This window comes from Heterodontus francisci, chromosome 4, assembly GCF_036365525.1.
Source record: "Heterodontus francisci isolate sHetFra1 chromosome 4, sHetFra1.hap1, whole genome shotgun sequence".
Lineage (NCBI taxonomy): Eukaryota > Metazoa > Chordata > Chondrichthyes > Heterodontiformes > Heterodontidae > Heterodontus > Heterodontus francisci.
The window spans coordinates 1,674,375-1,693,279 of record NC_090374.1 but is presented as its reverse complement, the minus strand read 5'-3'; the positions used below and the strand labels follow the sequence as shown (position 1 = coordinate 1,693,279).

General features: G+C 50.1%; 1 protein-coding gene across 1 annotated transcript in view; it reads right to left on the bottom strand.

Annotated features, from left to right (window-relative positions):
* The window catches only part of slc1a3a (solute carrier family 1 member 3a), a 687,310-nt gene that overhangs the window by 151,051 nt on the left and 517,354 nt on the right, over positions 1–18,905 (bottom strand). Inside the window, exon 7 of the mRNA XM_068029072.1 lies at positions 8,002–8,235. Coding sequence (XP_067885173.1) covers positions 8,002–8,235 — 234 coding nt within the window. The remainder of the gene's footprint in view (positions 1–8,001; positions 8,236–18,905) is intronic.

Sequence of the window (18,905 nt, the reverse complement as noted above, 5' to 3'; positions counted from 1 at the left end):
CCGATGTGATTCTCCGTTTCCGGGTGATGATTCCGATGTGATTCTCCGTTTCCGGGTGATGGTTCCGATGTGATTCTCCGTTTCTGGGTGGACGATTCCGATGTGATTCTCCGTTTCCGGGTGGACGATTCCGATGTGATTCTCCGTTTCCGGGTGGATGATTCCGATGTGATTCCACGTTTCCGGGTGATGGTTCCGATGTGATTCTCCGTTTCTGGGTGGACGATTCCGATGTGATTCTCCGTTTCCGGGTGGACGATTCCGATGTGATTCTCCGTTTCCGGGTGATGGTTCCGATGTGATTCTCCGTTTCCGGGTGGACGATTCCGATGTGATTCTCCGTTTCCGGGTGGACGATTCCGATGTGATTCTCCGTTTCCGGGTGGACGATTCCGATGTGATTCTCCGTTTCCGGGTGATGGTTCCGATGTGATTCTCCGTTTCTGGGTGATGATTCCGATGTGATTCCACGTTTCCAGGTGGACGATTCCGATGTGATTCCACGTTTCCGGGTGGACGATTCCGATGTGATTCCACGTTTCCGGGTGGACGATTCCGATGTGATTCTCCGTTTCCGGGTGGACGATTCCGATGTGATTCTCCGTTTCCGGGTGGACGATTCCGATGTGATTCTCCGTTTCCGGGTGATGGTTCCGATGTGATTCTCCGTTTCCGGGTGATGATTCCGATGTGATTCCACGTTTCCAGGTGGACGATTCCGATGTGATTCTCCGTTTCCGGGTGGACGATTCCGATGTGATTCCACGTTTCCGGGTGGACGATTCCGATGTGATTCCACGTTTCCGGGTGGACGATTCCGATGTGATTCCACGTTTCCGGGTGGACGATTCCGATGTGATTCTCCGTTTCCGGGTGGACGATTCCGATGTGATTCTCCGTTTCCGGGTGGACGATTCCGATGTGATTCTCCGTTTCCGGGTGGATGATTCCGATGTGATTCTCCGTTTCCGGGTGATGATTCCGATGTGATTCCACGTTTCTGGGTGATGATTCCGATGTGATTCTCCGTTTCCGGGTGATGGTTCCGATGTGATTCTCCGTTTCTGGGTGGACGATTCCGATGTGATTCCACGTTTCTGGGTGATGATTCCGATGTGATTCTCCGTTTCCGGGTGATGGTTCCGATGTGATTCTCCGTTTCCGGGTGATGATTCCGATGTGATTCCACGTTTCCGGGTGGACGATTCCGATGTGATTCCTCATTTCCGGGTGATGATTCCGATGTGATTCCACGTTTCTGGGTGATGATTCCGATGTGATTCTCCGTTTCCGGGTGATGGTTCCGATGTGATTCTCCGTTTCTGGGTGGACGATTCCGATGTGATTCTCCGTTTCCGGGTGATGATTCCGATGTGATTCTCCGTTTCCGGGTGGATGATTCCGATGTGATTCCCCGTTTCCGGGTGATGATTCCGATGTGATTCTCCGTTTCTGGGTGATGATTCCGATGTGATTCCACGTTTCCGGGTGGACGATTCCGATGTGATTCTCCGTTTCCGGGTGGATGATTCCGATGTGATTCCCCGTTTCCGGGTGATGATTCCGATGTGATTCCACGTTTCCGGGTGGACGATTCCGATGTGATTCTCCGTTTCCGGGTGGACGATTCCGATGTGATTCCACGTTTCCGGGTGGACGATTCCGATGTGATTCTCCGTTTCCGGGTGGACGATTCCGATGTGATTCCACGTTTCCGGGTGGACGATTCCGATGTGATTCCACGTTTCCGGGTGGACGATTCCGATGTGATTCTCCGTTTCCGGGTGATGATTCCGATGTGATTCTCCGTTTCCGGGTGATGATTCCGATGTGATTCTCCGTTTCCGGGTGGACGATTCCGATGTGATTCTCCGTTTCCGGGTGGACGATTCCGATGTGATTCTCCGTTTCCGGGTGGACGATTCCGATGTGATTCCACGTTTCCGGGTGGACGATTCCGATGTGATTCTCCGTTTCCGGGTGGACGATTCCGATGTGATTCTCCGTTTCCGGGTGGACGATTCCGATGTGATTCTCCGTTTCCGGGTGGACGATTCCGATGTGATTCCACGTTTCCGGGTGGACGATTCCGATGTGATTCTCCGTTTCCGGGTGATGATTCCGATGTGATTCCACGTTTCCGGGTGGATGATTCCGATGTGATTCCACGTTTCCGGGTGACGATTCCGATGTGATTCTCCGTTTCCGGGTGGACGACTCCGATGTGATTCTCCGTTTCCGGGTGATGATTCCGATGTGATTCTCCGTTTCCGGGTGGACGATTCCGATGTGATTCTCCGTTTCCGGGTGGACGATTCCGATGTGATTCTCCGTTTCCGGGTGGACGATTCCGATGTGATTCTCCGTTTCCGGGTGGACGATTCCGATGTGATTCCCCGTTTCCGGGTGATGATTCCGATGTGATTCCCCGTTTCCGGGTGGACGATTCCGATGTGATTCCACGTTTCCGGGTGGACGATTCCGATGTGATTCCACGTTTCCGGGTGATGATTCCGATGTGATTCTCCGTTTCCGGGTGATGATTCCGATGTGATTCTCCGTTTCCGGGTGATGATTCCGATGTGATTCTCCGTTTCCGGGTGGACGATTCCGATGTGATTCTCCGTTTCCGGGTGGACGATTCCGATGTGATTCTCCGTTTCCGGGTGGACGATTCCGATGTGATTCTCCGTTTCCGGGTGGACGATTCCGATGTGATTCTCCGTTTCTGGGTGGACGATTCCGATGTGATTCTCCGTTTCCGGGTGATGGTTCCGATGTGATTCTCCGTTTCCGGGTGGACGATTCCGATGTGATTCCCCATTTCCGGGTGATGATTCCGATGTGATTCCCCGTTTCCGGGTGACGATTCCGATGTGATTCTCCGTTTCCGGGTGACGATTCCGATGTGATTCTCCGTTTCCGGGTGATGATTCCGATGTGATTCTCCGTTTCCGGGTGGACGATTCCGATGTGATTCTCCGTTTCCGGGTGATGGTTCCGATGTGATTCCCCGTTTCCGGGTGACGATTCCGATGTGATTCTCCGTTTCCGGGTGGACGATTCCGATGTGATTCCACGTTTCCGGGTGGACGATTCCGATGTGATTCTCCGTTTCCGGGTGGACGATTCCGATGTGATTCCACATTTCCGGGTGGACGATTCCGATGTGATTCTCCGTTTCCGGGTGGACGATTCCGATGTGATTCTCCGTTTCCGGGTGGACGATTCCGATGTGATTCTCCGTTTCCGGGTGATGATTCCGATGTGATTCCTCATTTCCGGGTGGACGATTCCGATGTGATTCTCCGTTTCCGGGTGATGATTCCGATGTGATTCTCCGTTTCCGGGTGATGATTCCGATGTGATTCTCCGTTTCCGGGTGGACGATTCCGATGTGATTCCACGTTTCCGGGTGGACGATTCCGATGTGATTCTCCGTTTCCGGGTGATGATTCCGATGTGATTCTCCGTTTCCGGGTGATGATTCCGATGTGATTCTCCGTTTCCGGGTGGACGATTCCGATGTGATTCCACGTTTCCGGGTGGACGATTCCGATGTGATTCTCCGTTTCCGGGTGGACGATTCCGATGTGATTCCACGTTTCCGGGTGGACGATTCCGATGTGATTCCCCGTTTCCGGGTGATGATTCCGATGTGATTCCACGTTTCCGGGTGGACGATTCCGATGTGATTCTCCGTTTCCGGGTGGACGATTCCGATGTGATTCTCCGTTTCCGGGTGGACGATTCCGATATGATTCTCCGTTTCCGGGTGATGATTCCGATGTGATTCCTCATTTCCGGGTGGACGATTCCGATGTGATTCTCCGTTTCCGGGTGATGATTCCGATGTGATTCTCCGTTTCTGGGTGGATGATTCCGATGTGATTCTCCGTTTCCGGGTGGACGATTCCGATGTGATTCTCCGTTTCCGGGTGGACGATTCCGATGTGATTCCACGTTTCCGGGTGATGATTCCGATGTGATTCTCCGTTTCTGGGTGATGGTTCCGATGTGATTCTCCGTTTCCGGGTGATGATTCCGATGTGATTCTCCGTTTCCGGGTGGACGATTCCGATGTGATTCCACGTTTCCGGGTGGACGATTCCGATGTGATTCTCCGTTTCCGGGTGGACGATTCCGATGTGATTCTCCGTTTCCGGGTGGACGATTCCGATGTGATTCCACGTTTCCGGGTGATGATTCCGATGTGATTCTCCGTTTCCGGGTGGACGATTCCGATGTGATTCTCCGTTTCCGGGTGGATGATTCCGATGTGATTCTCTGTTTCCGGGTGGACGATTCCGATGTGATTCCACGTTTCCGGGTGGACGATTCCGATGTGATTCTCCGTTTCCGGGTGGACGATTCCGATGTGATTCTCCGTTTCCGGGTGGACGAATCCGATGTGATTCCACGTTTCCGGGTGATGATTCCGATGTGATTCCTCGTTTCCGGGTGATGATTCCGATGTGATTCCTCGTTTCCGGGTGATAATTCCGATGTGATTCTCCGTTTCCGGGTGATGATTCCGATGTGATTCTCCGTTTCCGGGTGGACGATTCCGATGTGATTCCACGTTTACGGGTGGACGATTCCGATGTGATTCTCCGTTTCCGGGTGGACGATTCCGATGTGATTCTCCGTTTCCGGGTGGACGATTCCGATGTGATTCCACGTTTCCGGGTGGACGATTCCGATGTGATTCTCCGTTTCCGGGTGATGATTCCGATGTGATTCTCCGTTTCCAGGTGGACGATTCCGATGTGGTTCTCCGTTTCCGGGTGGACGATTCCGATGTGATTCCTCGTTTCCGGGTGGACGATTCCGATGTGATTCCACGTTTCCGGGTGATGATTCCGATGTGATTCTCCGTTTCCGGGTGGACGATTCCGATGTGATTCCACGTTTCCGGGTGGACAATTCCGATGTGATTCCACGTTTCCGGGTGGACGATTCCGATGTGATCCTCCGTTTCCGGGTGATGGTTCCGATGTGATTCTCCGTTTCCGGGTGGACGATTCCGATGTGATTCCACGTTTCCGGGTGGACGATTCCGATGTGATCCTCCGTTTCCGGGTGGACGATTCCGATGTGATTCTCCGTTTCCGGGTGGACGATTCCGATGTGATTCTCCGTTTCCGGGTGGACGATTCCGATGTGATTCTCCGTTTCCGGGTGGACGATTCCGATGTGATTCTCCTTTTCCGGGTGATGATTCCGATGTGATTCTCCGTTTCCGGGTGATGATTCCGATGTGATTCTCCGTTTCCGGGTGATGATTCCGATGTGATTCTCCGTTTCCGGGTGGACGATTCCGATGTGATTCTCCGTTTCTGGGTGATGATTCCGATGTGATTCTCCGTTTCCGGGTGGACGATTCCGATGTGATTCCACGTTTCCGGGTGGACGATTCCGATGTGATTCTCCGTTTCCGGGTGATGATTCCGATGTGATTCCTCATTTCTGGGTGATGATTCCGATGTGATTCTCCGTTTCCGGGTGATGGTTCCGATGTGATTCTCCGTTTCCGGCTGGACGATTCCGATGTGATTCCACGTTTCCGGGTGGACGATTCCGATGTGATTCCACGTTTCCGGGTGATGATTCCGATGTGATTCCTCGTTTCCGGGTGATGATTCCGATGTGATTCCTTGTTTCCGGGTGATAATTCCGATGTGATTCTCCGTTTCCGGGTGATGATTCCGATGTGATTCTCCGTTTCCGGGTGGACGATTCCGATGTGATTCCACGTTTCCGGGTGGACGATTCCGATGTGATTCTCCGTTTCCGGGTGGACGATTCCGATGTGATTCTCCGTTTCCGGGTGATGATTCCGATGTGATTCTCCGTTTCCGGGTGGACGATTCCGATGTGATTCCACGTTTCCGGGTGGACGATTCCGATGTGATTCTCCGTTTCCGGGTGATGATTCCGATGTGATTCTCCGTTTCCGGGTGATGATTCCGATGTGATTCTCCGTTTCCAGGTGGACGATTCCGATGTGGTTCTCCGTTTCCGGGTGATGATTCCGATGTGATTCTCCGTTTCCGGGTGGACGATTCCGATGTGATTCTCCGTTTCCGGGTGGACGATTCCGATGTGATTCTCCGTTTCCGGGTGGACGATTCCGATGTGATTCTCCGTTTCCGGGTGGACGATTCCGATGTGATTCTCCGTTTCCGGGTGGACGATTCCGATGTGATTCCACGTTTCTGGGTGATGATTCCGATGTGATTCCTCGTTTCCGGGTGATGATTCCGATGTGATTCTCCGTTTCCGGGTGATGATTCCGATGTGATTCCACGTTTCCGGGTGGACGATTCCGATGTGATTCCACGTTTCCGGGTGGACGATTCCGATGTGATTCCACGTTTCAGGGTGGACGATTCCGATGTGATTCCACGTTTCCGGGTGATGATTCCGATGTGATTCTCCGTTTCCGGGTGGACGATTCCGATGTGATTCCACGTTTCCGGGTGGACGATTCCGATGTGATTCCACGTTTCCGGGTGGACGATTCCGATGTGATCCTCCGTTTCCGGGTGATGGTTCCGATGTGATTCTCCGTTTCCGGGTGGACGATTCCGATGTGATTCCACGTTTCCGGGTGGACGATTCCGATGTGATTCTCCGTTTCCGGGTGGACGATTCCGATGTGATTCTCCGTTTCTGGGTGGACGATTCCGATGTGATTCTCCGTTTCCGGGTGATGATTCCGATGTGATTCCACGTTTCCGGGTGGATGATTCCGATGTGATTCCACGTTTCCGGGTGGATGATTCCGATGTGATTCCACGTTTCCGGGTGGACGATTCCGATGTGATTCTCCGTTTCCGGGTGGACGATTCCGATGTGATTCTCCGTTTCCGGGTGATGATTCCGATGTGATTCCACGTTTCCGGGTGGATGATTCCGATGTGATTCCACGTTTCCGGGTGGATGATTCCGATGTGATTCCACGTTTCCGGGTGGACGATTCCGATGTGATTCCACGTTTCCGGGTGGACGATTCCGATGTGATTCTCCGTTTCCGGGTGGACGATTCCGATGTGATTCTCCGTTTCCGGGTGATGATTCCGATGTGATTCTCCGTTTCCGGGTGATGATTCCGATGTGATTCCACGTTTCCGGGTGGATGATTCCGATGTGATTCCACGTTTCCGGGTGGATGATTCCGATGTGATTCCACATTTCCGGGTGGACGATTCCGATGTGACTCTCTGTCCCACAAAACCACCATACCCGCCTTTGACAGCCGCATTAAATTCAGCCTGATGTCTTGAGTCTCGTCTTTCTCCCTTTGCAGCCCCCACTGTTGCTCCTCTGGCCTCCAGCTGTCTCCTGTCTGCTCTGTTCCAATGTCAGAGAGGCTGTTTCCATCTGAACTCCCTCAGCTGGGCTTTGTGCATTCACCAGGCCTTCTCTTGCTAATCCCAGGTGCCTGCAGCAATTGTCACTCTCAGGATTCCCATCTTAAGAAAAGCAAGTCTTCCAGCTACAGCAGTGGCCACTTTGAGGCACGTTTGAAGCAGCTGAGTTTTTTATTGGGCCTCTGCCCTTCCCATGGCTCCTTGTCGTGTTTTCATCTTGAACCCCCTGTCGTGTTTCCCTCATGGCATCTTCCACATTCTCAGCCTTTGAATATTGAAAGCTGCTGCTGGCAGACCAGTTAATGAGCTCAACAGGCAATGAATGGGAGGCAGCACCTGACCCGTTCCCTCCCTCCCAGCGACCCTTTAAAAATAGCATTGAATTCCAGAGGGCAGCAGGTGTCATTGTTAACCTCCATAAAGGTGATTTCCAATCGTGCTGTCCTCTGCACCCATACTCAGTGGGCTTTGAAAATCTGGCCCTATGTGTTTGAGTAAAAACTGAATTCAGCAATGAGTTGTAGCCTCTTTGTGGAAGTGGATTCAGGACAGTGAGAGTACGTAAAAAGAATAAATATAGAATTAAGAGGGAGTTTGAGTGCCAATGTCAGCACTCTCTTCTTACCTGGAGGAGGTGCCGAGTGCAGTAACCAGAGCCTGGACCAATCCACCCATGAAAACAAAGGGATTCTTTTGTGTGATGAAGAAGTAGAGGAGAGGCAGGACGACGAGAGCATGGATGAGCAGGCCCACAATGACAGTGACTGTATACATCCCCAGCTGTCCTCCCACCACGCTCATATCCTCCATCTCAACAATCTTACCCGCAATAAGGAACAGAATACCCACTGGAGCATACCTGGGAACAGAGAGATAGTGAGCAACTGAGAATGAAGTACAGCAGGTGGAGTATGTCTCAACAGGTTTGAGGTTCTTTCAGCTTGTTTGGATAAGAGTGGGGGCTGCAGGGTGGATGAGCAACCTGACCATGGCACCATGGAACAGGAAGCCATTCAAGTGGAGGGAGAAAAAAGGAATGTAGTGGCATTAAGGGACAGTATAGTTAGGGGGATTGACACTGTTCTCTGCAGCAAAGAGCGAGAGTCCAGTCAGCTGTGTTGCCTACCCAATTTTGGCACTAGGCCACAGATGTGAAATGGCCTAGCAAGCCACTCAGTTGTACCTAACCGCTACAAAGCCTAAGAAAAGGAATGAAACTGGATGGACCACCCGGCATCGACCTAGGCACCGGAAACGACAACGGCAAACCCAATCCTGTCGACCCTGCAAAGTCCTCCTGACTAACATCTGGGGGCTTGTGCCAAAGTTGGGAGAGCTGTCCCACAGACTAGTCAAACAACAGCCTGACATAGTCATACTCACGGAATCATACCTTACAGACAATGTCCCAGACACTGCAATCACTATCCCCGAGTATGTCCTGTCCCACCGGCAGGACAGACCCAGCAGAGGTGGCGGGCCAGTGGTATACAATAGGGAGGGAGTTGCCCTGGAGTCCTCAACATTGACTCGGGACCCCATGAAATCTCATGGCATCAGGTCAAACATGGGCAAAAAAACCTCCTGCTGATTACCACCTACCGCCCTCCCTCAGTTGATGGGTCAGTACTCCTCCATGTTGAACAGCACTGAGGGTGGCAAGCGCGCAGAATATACTCTGGGTGGGGGACTTCAATGTCCGTCAGCAAGAGTGGCTCGGTAGCACCGCTACTGACCGAGCTGGCCGAGGTCGAAAGTATACAGCTGCTAGACTGGGTCTGCGGCAGGTGGTGGGGGAACCAACACGAGGGAAAAGCATACTTGACCTCGTCCTCACCAATCTGCCTGCCGCAGATGCATCTGTCCATGACAGTATTGGTAGGAGTGAGCACCGCACAGTCCTTGTGGAGAGGAAGTCCCGCCTTCAAAGAACAAAGAAAAAAAAAAGAACAGTACAGCACAGGAACAGGCCATTCGGCCCTCCAAGCCTGCGCCGAACTTGATGCCTGCCTAAACTAAAACCTTCTGCACTTCCGGGGACCGTATCCCTCTATTCCCATCCTATTCATGTATTTGTCAAGATGTCTCTTAAACGTCACTATCGTACCTGCTTCCACCACCTCCCCTGGCAGCAGGTTCCAGGCACTCACCACCTTCTGTGTAAAGAACTTGCCTCGCACATCCCCTCTAAACTTTGCCCCTCGCACCTTAAACCTATGTCCCCTAGTAACTGACTCTTCCACCCTGGGAAAAAGCTTCTGACTATCCACTCTGTCCATGCCGCTTATAAATTTGTAAACCTCTATCATGTCGCCCCTCCACCTCTGTCGTTCCAGTGAAAACAATCCGAGTTTATCCAACCTCTCCTCATAGCTAATGCCCTCCAGACCAGGCAACATCCTGGTAAACCTCTTCTGTACCCTCTCCAAAGCCTCCACGTCCTTCTGGTAGTGTGGCGACCAGAATTGCACGCAATATTCTAAGTGTGGCCTAACTAAGGTTCTGTACAGCTGCAGCATGACTTGCCAATTTTTATACTCTTTGCCCCGAACGATGAAGGCAAGCATGCCGTATGCCTTCTTGACCACCTTATCCACATGTGTTGCCACTTTCAGTGACCTGTGGACCTGTACGCCCAGATCTGTCTGCCTGTCAATACTCCTAAGGGTTCTGCCATTTACTGTATACTTCCCACCTGTATTAGACCTTCCAAAATGCATTACCTCACATTTGTCCGGATTAAACTCCATCTGCCATTTCTCCGCCCAAGTCTCCAACCGATCTATATCCTGCTGTATCCTCTGACAATCCTCATCACTATCCGCAACTCCACTAACCTTTGTGTCGTCCGCAAACTTACTAATCAGACCAGCTACATTATCCTCCAAATCATTTATATATACTACAAACAGCAAAGGTCCCAGCACTGATCCCTGCAGAACACCACTAGTCACATCCCTCCATTCAGAAAAACACCCATCCACTGTTACCCTCTGTCTTCTATGACAGAGCCAGTTCTGTACCCATCTTGCCAGCTCACCTCTGATCCCATGTGACTTCACCTTTTGTACCAGTCTGCCATGCGGGACCTTGTCAAAGGCTTTACTGAAGTCCATATAGACAACATCCACTGCCCTTCCCTCATCAATCATCTTCGTCACTTCCTTAAAAAGCTCAATCAAGTTAGTGCGACACGACCTCCCCTTCACAAAATCATGCTGGCTCTCGCTAATAAGTTCGTTTGTTTCCAAATGGGAGAAAATCCTGTCCCGAAGAATCCTCTCTAATAATTTCCCTACCACTGACATAAGGCTCACCGGCCTATAATTTCCTGGATTATTCTTGCCACCCTTCTTAAACAAAGGAACAACATTGGCTATTCTCCAGTCCTCTGGGACTTCACCTGTAGCCAATGAGGATGCAAAGATTTCTGTCAAGGCCCCAGCAATTTCTTCCCTTGCCTCCCTTAGTATTCTGGGGTAGATCCCATCAGGCCCTGGGGACTTATCTACCTTAATGCTTTGCAAGACACCCAACACCTCCTCCTTTTTGATAATGAGATGACTGAGACTATCTACACTCCCTTCCCTAGGCTCATCATCCACCAAGTCCTTCTCTTTGGTGAATACTGATTCAAAGTATTCATTTAGTACCTCGCCCATTTCCTCAGGCTCCACACATAGATTCCCTCCTCTGTCCTCGAGTGGGCCAACCCTTTCCCTGGTTACCCTCTTGCTCTTTATATACGTATAAAAAGCCTTGGGATTATCCTTAATCCTGTTTGCCAATGACTTTTTATGACCCCTTTTAGCCCTCCTGACTCCTTGCTTAAGTTCCTTCCTACTTTCTTTATCATCCTCAAGGGCTTCGTCTGTTCCCAGCCTTCTAGCCCTTACGAATGCTTCCTTTTTCTTTTTGACTAGGCTCACAATATCCCTCGTTATCCAAGGTTCCCGAAACTTGCCAAACTTATCCTTCTTCCTCACAGGAACATGCCGGTCCTGGATTCAGATCAACTGACGTTTGAAAGACTCCCACATGTCAGATGTCAATTTACCCTCAAACAGCCGCCCCCAATCTAAATTCTTCAGTTCCTGCCTAATATTGTTATAATTATCCTTCCCCCAATTTAGCACCTTCACCCGAGGACTGCTCTTATCCTTATCCACAAGTACCTTAAAAGTTATGGAATTATGGTCACTGTTCCTGAAATGCTCCCCTACTGAAACTTCGACCACCTGGCCGGGCTCATTCCCCAATACCAGGTCCAGTACGGCCCCATCCCTAGTTGGACTATCTACATCTTGTTTCAAGAAGCCCTCCTGGATGCTCCTTACAAATTCTGCCCCATCCAAGCCCCAAGCACTAAGTGAGTCCCAGTCAATATTGGGGAAGTTAAAATCACCCACCACTACAACCCTTTACATCTTTCCAAAATCTGTCTACATATCTGCTCCTCTACTTCCTGCTGGCTGTTGGGAGGCCTGTAGTAAACCCCCAACATCGTGACTGCACCCTTCCTATTCCTGAGCTCCACCCATATTGCCTCGCTGCATCACCCCTCCGAGGTGTCCTCCCGCAGTACAGCTGTGATATTCTCCTTAACCAGTAATGTAACTCCCCCACCCCTTTTACATCCCCCTCTATCCCGCCTGAAGCTTCTAAATCCTGGAACATTTAGCTGCCAATCCTGTCCTTCCCTCAATCAAGTCTCTGTAATAGCAACAACATCATAGTTCCAAGTACTAATCCAAGCTCGAAGTTCATCTGCCTTACCTGTTATACTTCTCGCATTGAAACAAATGCACTTCAGAACACCAGTCCCGCTGTTCTCCGCAACATCTCCCTGCCTGCTCTTCCTCTTAGTCTTACTGGCCTTATTTACTATGTCCTCCTCATTTACTTCACTTGCTGTCCTACTGCTCTGGTTCCCACCCCCCTGCCACACTAGTTTAAACCCTCCCAATGACACTAGCAAACCTCGCAGCCAGGATATTTGTGCCCCTCCAGTTTAGATGCAACCCGTACTGAGGATACCCTCCATCGTGTTGTGTGGCACTATCAGCGTGCTAAATGGGATAGATTTTGAACAGATCTAGCAATGCAGAACAGGACATCCATGAGGCACTGCGGGCCATCAGCAGCAGCAGAATTGTACTCGACCACAATCTGTGACCTCATGGCCTGGCATATCCCCCACTCCACCATTACCATCAAGCCAGGAGACCAACCCTGATTCAATGAAGAGTGCAGGAGGGCATGCCAGGAACATAAACAGGCATACCTCAAAATGAAGTGTCAGCCTGGTGAAGCTACAAGACGGGGTTACTTGTGTGCCAAACAACGGAAGTGGCCTATGATAGGAATAAGCAATCCCACAAGCAACGGATCAGATCGAAGCTCTGTAGTCCTGCCACATCCAGTCGTGAATGGTGGTGGACAATTAAACAACTGACAGGCGGAGGCTCCACAAATATCTCCATTCTCAATGATGGGGGAGTCCAGCACATCAGTATGAAAGATAAGGCTGAAGCATTTGCAACAATCTTCAGCCAGAAGTGCAGAGTGGATGATCCATCTCAGCCTCCTCCTGAAGGCCCCAGCATCACAGATGCCAGACTTCAGCCAATTCGATTCACTCCATGTGACATCAAGAAATGACTGAAGGCACTGGATACTGCAAAGGCGATGGGCCCTGACAATATTCCAGCAATAGTACTGAAGACCTGTGCTCCAGAACTTGCCGAGTCCCTAGCCAAGCTGTTCCAGTACAGTTACAACACTGGCATCTACCCTGCAATGTGGAAAATTGCCCAGATATGTCCTGTACACAAAAATCAGGACAAGTCCAACCCGGCCAATTACCGCCCCATCAGTCTGCTCTCAATCATCAGTAAAGTAATGGAAGGTGTCATCGAAAGTGCGATCAAGCAGCACTTGCTTAGCAATAACCTGCTCAGTGACACTCAGTTTGGGTTCTGCCACGGCCACTCAGTTCCTGACCTCATTACAGCCTTGGTTCAAACATGGACAAAAGAGCTGAACTCAAGAGGTGAGGTGAGAGTGACTGCCCTTGACATCAAGGCAGCATTTGACCGAGTATGGCATCAACGAGCCCTCGCAAAACTGAGGTGAATGGGAATCAGGGGGAAAACTGTCTGCTGGTTAGAGTCATACCTAGCACAAAGGAAGATGATTGTGGTTGTTGGAGGTCAATCATCTGAGCTCCAGGACATCACTGCAGGAGTTCCTCAGGGTAGTGTCTGAGGCCCAACCATCTTCAGCTGCTTCATCAATGACCTTCCTTCAATCATAAGGTCAGAAGTGGGGATGTTCGCTGATGATTGTACAATGTTCAGCACCATTCGCGACTCCTCAGATACTGAAGCAGTCCGCGTAGGAATGCAGCAAGACCTGGACAATATCCAGGCTTCGGGATGTCACTGAACGGCTTCAGGGCATCCTGAAGGGAGAGGGTAATAAGGCAGAGGTCATGGTACATGTTGGTACCAATGACATAGGTAGAAAGAGGGATGAGGTCTTGCATCAAGAATTCAGGCAGTTAGGCAGGAGCCTAAAAAGCAGGACCTCTCAGGTTGTAATCTCTGGAATACTCCCAGTGTCACGTGCTAGCGAGTATAGAAATAGGAGAATAGCACAGATGAACGCGTGGCTTAAGAGTTGGTGCAGGAGGAAGGGTTTTAGATTCCTGGACCAGTGAGACCGTTTCTGGGGAAGGTGGGACCTGTACAAGAGGGACGGTCTACATCTGAACCAGAGGGGGACTAACATCCTTGCTGGTGGGTTTGCTAGTGCTGTTGGGAAGAGTTTAAACTAATTTGGCAGGGGGAGGGGATGCAGACTCCTAGCAGAATAGGGACACAGCTAAACACAGGAAGGCGAGCACATCAGAGGGAATACAGAGGAAGTAAGTTTCAAGGGGATAAGACCAGGATGGAAGGCCTCTACTTTAATGCCAGGAGTTTTGCAGGTAAAACGGATGAGTTAAGGGCAAGGATTGACATGTGGAATTGTGATATAGTAGCCATCACGGAGACATGGTTGAGGGAGGCGCAGGATTGGCAGCTCAATATCCCAGGATATAGAATATTCAGGCGAGACAGAGGAGGGGGTAAAAGAGGAGGGGGCATTGCAATATTAGTTAAGGAGTCAGTTACTGCAGGAAGGAGAGATGATTTCTTGGAGGGGGCATCAAATGAAGCTTTATGGGTAGAGTTTAGGAATAAAAAAGGGACAGCCACATTGCTAGGTGTTTATTATAGACCCCCAGATAGTCAGCGGGAAATTGAGAGTTTGCAGAGGTGCGTAAAAATAATAAGGTAATTAACTTAGGTGATTTCAACTTTCCCAACATTAATTGGGATAGTCATCGTGTTAATGGCTTAGATGGAGTGGAGTTCCTAAAATGTATACAGGAGAACTTTTTAGCTCAATATGTAGAGGATCCAACAATGGAGGGTGCAGTGCTGGACCTAATTCTGGGAAATGAAGCCGGACAGATGGTTGATATGTTGTTGGGGGTGCATTTTGTAGATAGCGACCACAACTTGGTACAATTTAAGCTTGTTATGGAGAAAGATTATAGAGGTAAGCCAGGGAACTACAGACCAGTGAGTCTCACGTCAGTGGTAGGGAAACTATTGGAGAAGATTCTGAAGGAGAGAATCTATCTCCACTTGGAGTGGCAAAATTTGATTTGGAATAGTCAGCATGGCTTTGTCAGAGGGAGGTCATGCCTAATAAATTTGATTGAATTTTTTGAGCATGTGACCAGGTGTGTAGTTGAGGGTAGTGCAGTTGATGTAGTTTACATGGATTTCAGCAAAGCCTTTGACAAGGTCCCACATGGGAGACTTATCAAGAAAGCAAATGCACATGGGATACAGTGTAACTTGATAAGGTGGATTCAAAATTGGCTCAGCTGTAGGAGACAGAGAGTGATGACAGACGGCTGTTTTAGTGACTGGAAGCCAGTGTCCAGTGGCGTACCACAGGGATCTGTGCTGGGTCCCCTATTGTTTGTCATTTATATAAACGACATAGATGACTATGTGGGGGGTAGGATCAGTAAGTTCGCGGATAACACAAAGATTGGCCGAGTGGTTAACAGTGAGGTGGAGTGTCTTAGGTTACAGGAAGATATAGACGGGATGGTCAAATGGGCAGAAAAGTGGCAGATGGAATTTAACGCTGAAAAGTGTGAGGTGATACACTTTGGAAGGAGTAATGTGACACAGAAGTATTCAATGAATGGCCTGACACTGGGAAGTTCCCAGGAACAAAGGGACCTTGGCGTGTTTGTCCATAGATCTTTGAAGGCAGAAGGGCAGGTTAATCGGGTGGTGAAAAAGGCATATGGGACACTTGTCTTTATCAATCGAGGCAGAGATTACAAAAGCAGGGAGGTCATGTTGGAGTTATACAGAACTTTGGTAAGGCCACAGCTGGAGTACTGTGTGCAATTCTGGTCGCCACATTCTAGGAAGGATGTGATTGCATTGGAGGGGGTGCAGAGGCGATTCACCAGGATGTTGCCTGGGATGGAACACTTAATCTATGAAGAGAGGTTGGATAGGCTTGGGTTGTTTTCACTGGAGCAGAGAAGACTGAGGGGTGACCTGATCGAGGTGTACAAGATTATGAGGGGCATGGACAGGGTGGATAGGGAGAAGCTGTTCCCCTTAGTTGAAGGGTCAGTTACGAGGGGTCACAAGTTTAAGGTCAGGGGCAGGAGGTTTAAGGGGGATTTGAGGAAGAGCTTTTTTACCCAGAGGATGGTGACGGTCTGGAATGCCCTGCCTGGGAGGGTGGTTGAGGCAGGTTGCCTCACATCCTTTAAAAAGTACCTGATGAGCACTTGGCACGTCATAACATTCAAGGCTATGGGCCAAGTGCTGGCAAATGGGATTAGGTAGACAGGTCAGGTGTTTTAATGCATCGGTGCAGACTCGATGGGCCAAAGGGCCTCTTCTGCACTGTATTATTCATTGATTCTGTGATTCTGTGATTCTGATAAGTGGCTAGTAACATTTGCGCCACAAAAGTGCCAGGCAATGACCATCTCCAACAAGAGAGAATCTAACCATCTCCCCTTGACATTCAATGGCATTACCATTGCTGAATCCCCACTATCAACATCCTAGGGGCTACCATTGAACTGGAGTAGCCATATAAATACCGTGGCTACAAGAGCAGGTCAGAGGCTAGGAATCCTGCGGTGAGTAACTCACCTCCTGACTCCCCAAAGCCTGTCCACCATCGACAAGGCACAAGTCAGGAGTGTGATGGAATTCTCTCCACTTGCCTGGATGGGTGCAGCTCCAACAACACTCAAGTAGCTCGACACCATCCAGGACAAAGCAGCCCGCTTGATTGGCAACCCATCGACAAACATTCACTCCCTCCACCACCGATGCACAGTGGCAGCAGTGTGTACCATCTACAAGAAGCACTGCAGCAATGCACCAAGGCTCCTTCGACAGCACCTTCCAAACCCGCGACCTCCAGGATGATTGGTAATAGGCTGGGTTGGATTTGTCCTGCTTTTTGTGTCCAGGTCATACCTGGGCAATTTTCCACATTGCTGGGTAGATGCCAGTGTTGTAGCTATACTGGAACAGCTTGGCTAGGGGTGCGGCAAATTCTGGAGTACAAGACTTCAGTACTATTGCTGGAATATTGTCAAGACCCATAGCCTTTGCAGTATCCAGTGCCTTCAGCCGTTTCTTGATATCATGTAGTGTGAATCAAATTGGCTGAGTTCTGGCATTTGTGATGCTGGGGATTCCAGGAGGGGGCTGAGATGAATCATCAACTCGGCACTTCTGGCTGAAGATTGTTGCAAATGCTTCTGCCTTATCTTTCGCACTGATGTGCTGGGCTCCCCCATCGTTGAGGATGGGGATATTTGTGGAGCCACCTGCTCCAGTTAGTTGTTTAATTGTCCACCACCATTCATGGCTGGATGTGGCAGGACTACAGAGCTTAGATCTGATCCGTTGGTTATGAGATCGCTTAGCTCTGTCTATTGCATGCTGCTTTTGCAGTTTGGCATGCAAGTAGTCCTGTGTTGTAGCTTCACCAGGTTGACACCTCATTTTGAGGTATGCCTGGTGCTGCTCCTGGCATGCCCTCCTGCACTCTTCATTGAACCAGGGTTGGTCTCCTGGCTTGATGGTGATGGTAGAGTGGGGGATATGCCGGGCCATGAGGTTACAGATTGTGGTTGAGTACAATTCTGCTGCTGCTGATGGCCCACAGCGCCTCATGGATGCCCAGTTTTGCATTGCAAGATCTGTTCGAAATCTATCCCATTCAGCACAGTGATAGTGCCACACAACACAATGGACGGTATCCTCAATGTGAAGGCGGGACTTCATCTCCACAAGGACTGTGCGGTGGTCACTCCTACCAATACTGTCATGGACAGAAGCATCTTGGCAGGCTGATTGGTGAGGACAAGGTCAAGTATGTTTTTCCCTCGTGTTGGTTGCCCCACCACCTGCCACAGACCCGGTCTAGCAGCTATGTCCTTTAGTACTGGGCCAGCTCGGTTAGTAGTGGTGCTACCGAGCCACTCTTGGTGATGGACATTGAAGTCCCCCACCCAGAGTACATTTTGTGCCCTTGCCACCCTCTGTGCTTCCTCCAAGTGGTGTTCAACATGGAGGAGTACTGAGTCATCAGCTGAGGGAGGGCGGTAGGTGGTAATCAGTAGGAGGTTACCTTGCCCATGTTTGACCTGATGCCATGAGACTTCATGGGGTCCAGAGTCGATGTTGAGTACTCCCAGGGCAACTCCCTCCCGACTGTATACTACTGTCCCGCCACCTCTGCTGGGTCTGTCCTACCGGTGGGAAAGGACATACCCAGGGATAGTGATTGCAGTGTCTGGGACATTGTCTGTAAGGTATGATTCTGTGAGTATGACTGTGTCAGGCTGTTGCTTGACTAGTCTGTGGGACAGCTCTCCCAACTTTGACACAAGCCCCCAGATGTTAGTAAGGAGGACTTTGCAGGGTCGACAGGGCTGGGTTTGCCGTTGTCGTTTCCGGTGCCTAGGTCGATGCCGGGTGGTCCGTCCGGTTTCATTCCTTTTTATTGACTTTGTAGCGGTTAGATACAACTGAGTGGCTTGCTCGGCCATTTCAGAGGGCATGTAAGAGTCAACCACATTGCTGTGGGTCTGGAGTCACATGTAGGCCAGACCAGGTAAGGACAGCAGATTTCCTTCCCTAAAGGACATTAGTGAACCAGATGGGTTTTTACAACAATCGACAATGGTTTCATGGCCATCATTAGACTAGCTTTTAATTCCAGATTTATTAATTAAATTCAAATTCCACCTTCTGCTGTGGTGGGACTTGAACCCATGTCCCCAGAGAAATACCCTGGATCTCTGGGTTACTAATCCAGTGACAATACCAGTACGCCACCGCCTCCCCTTAATTCCAGATTTATTAATTAATCCTTGGAGTAAATGAGACTGCAGGGAGATCTGATAGAGGT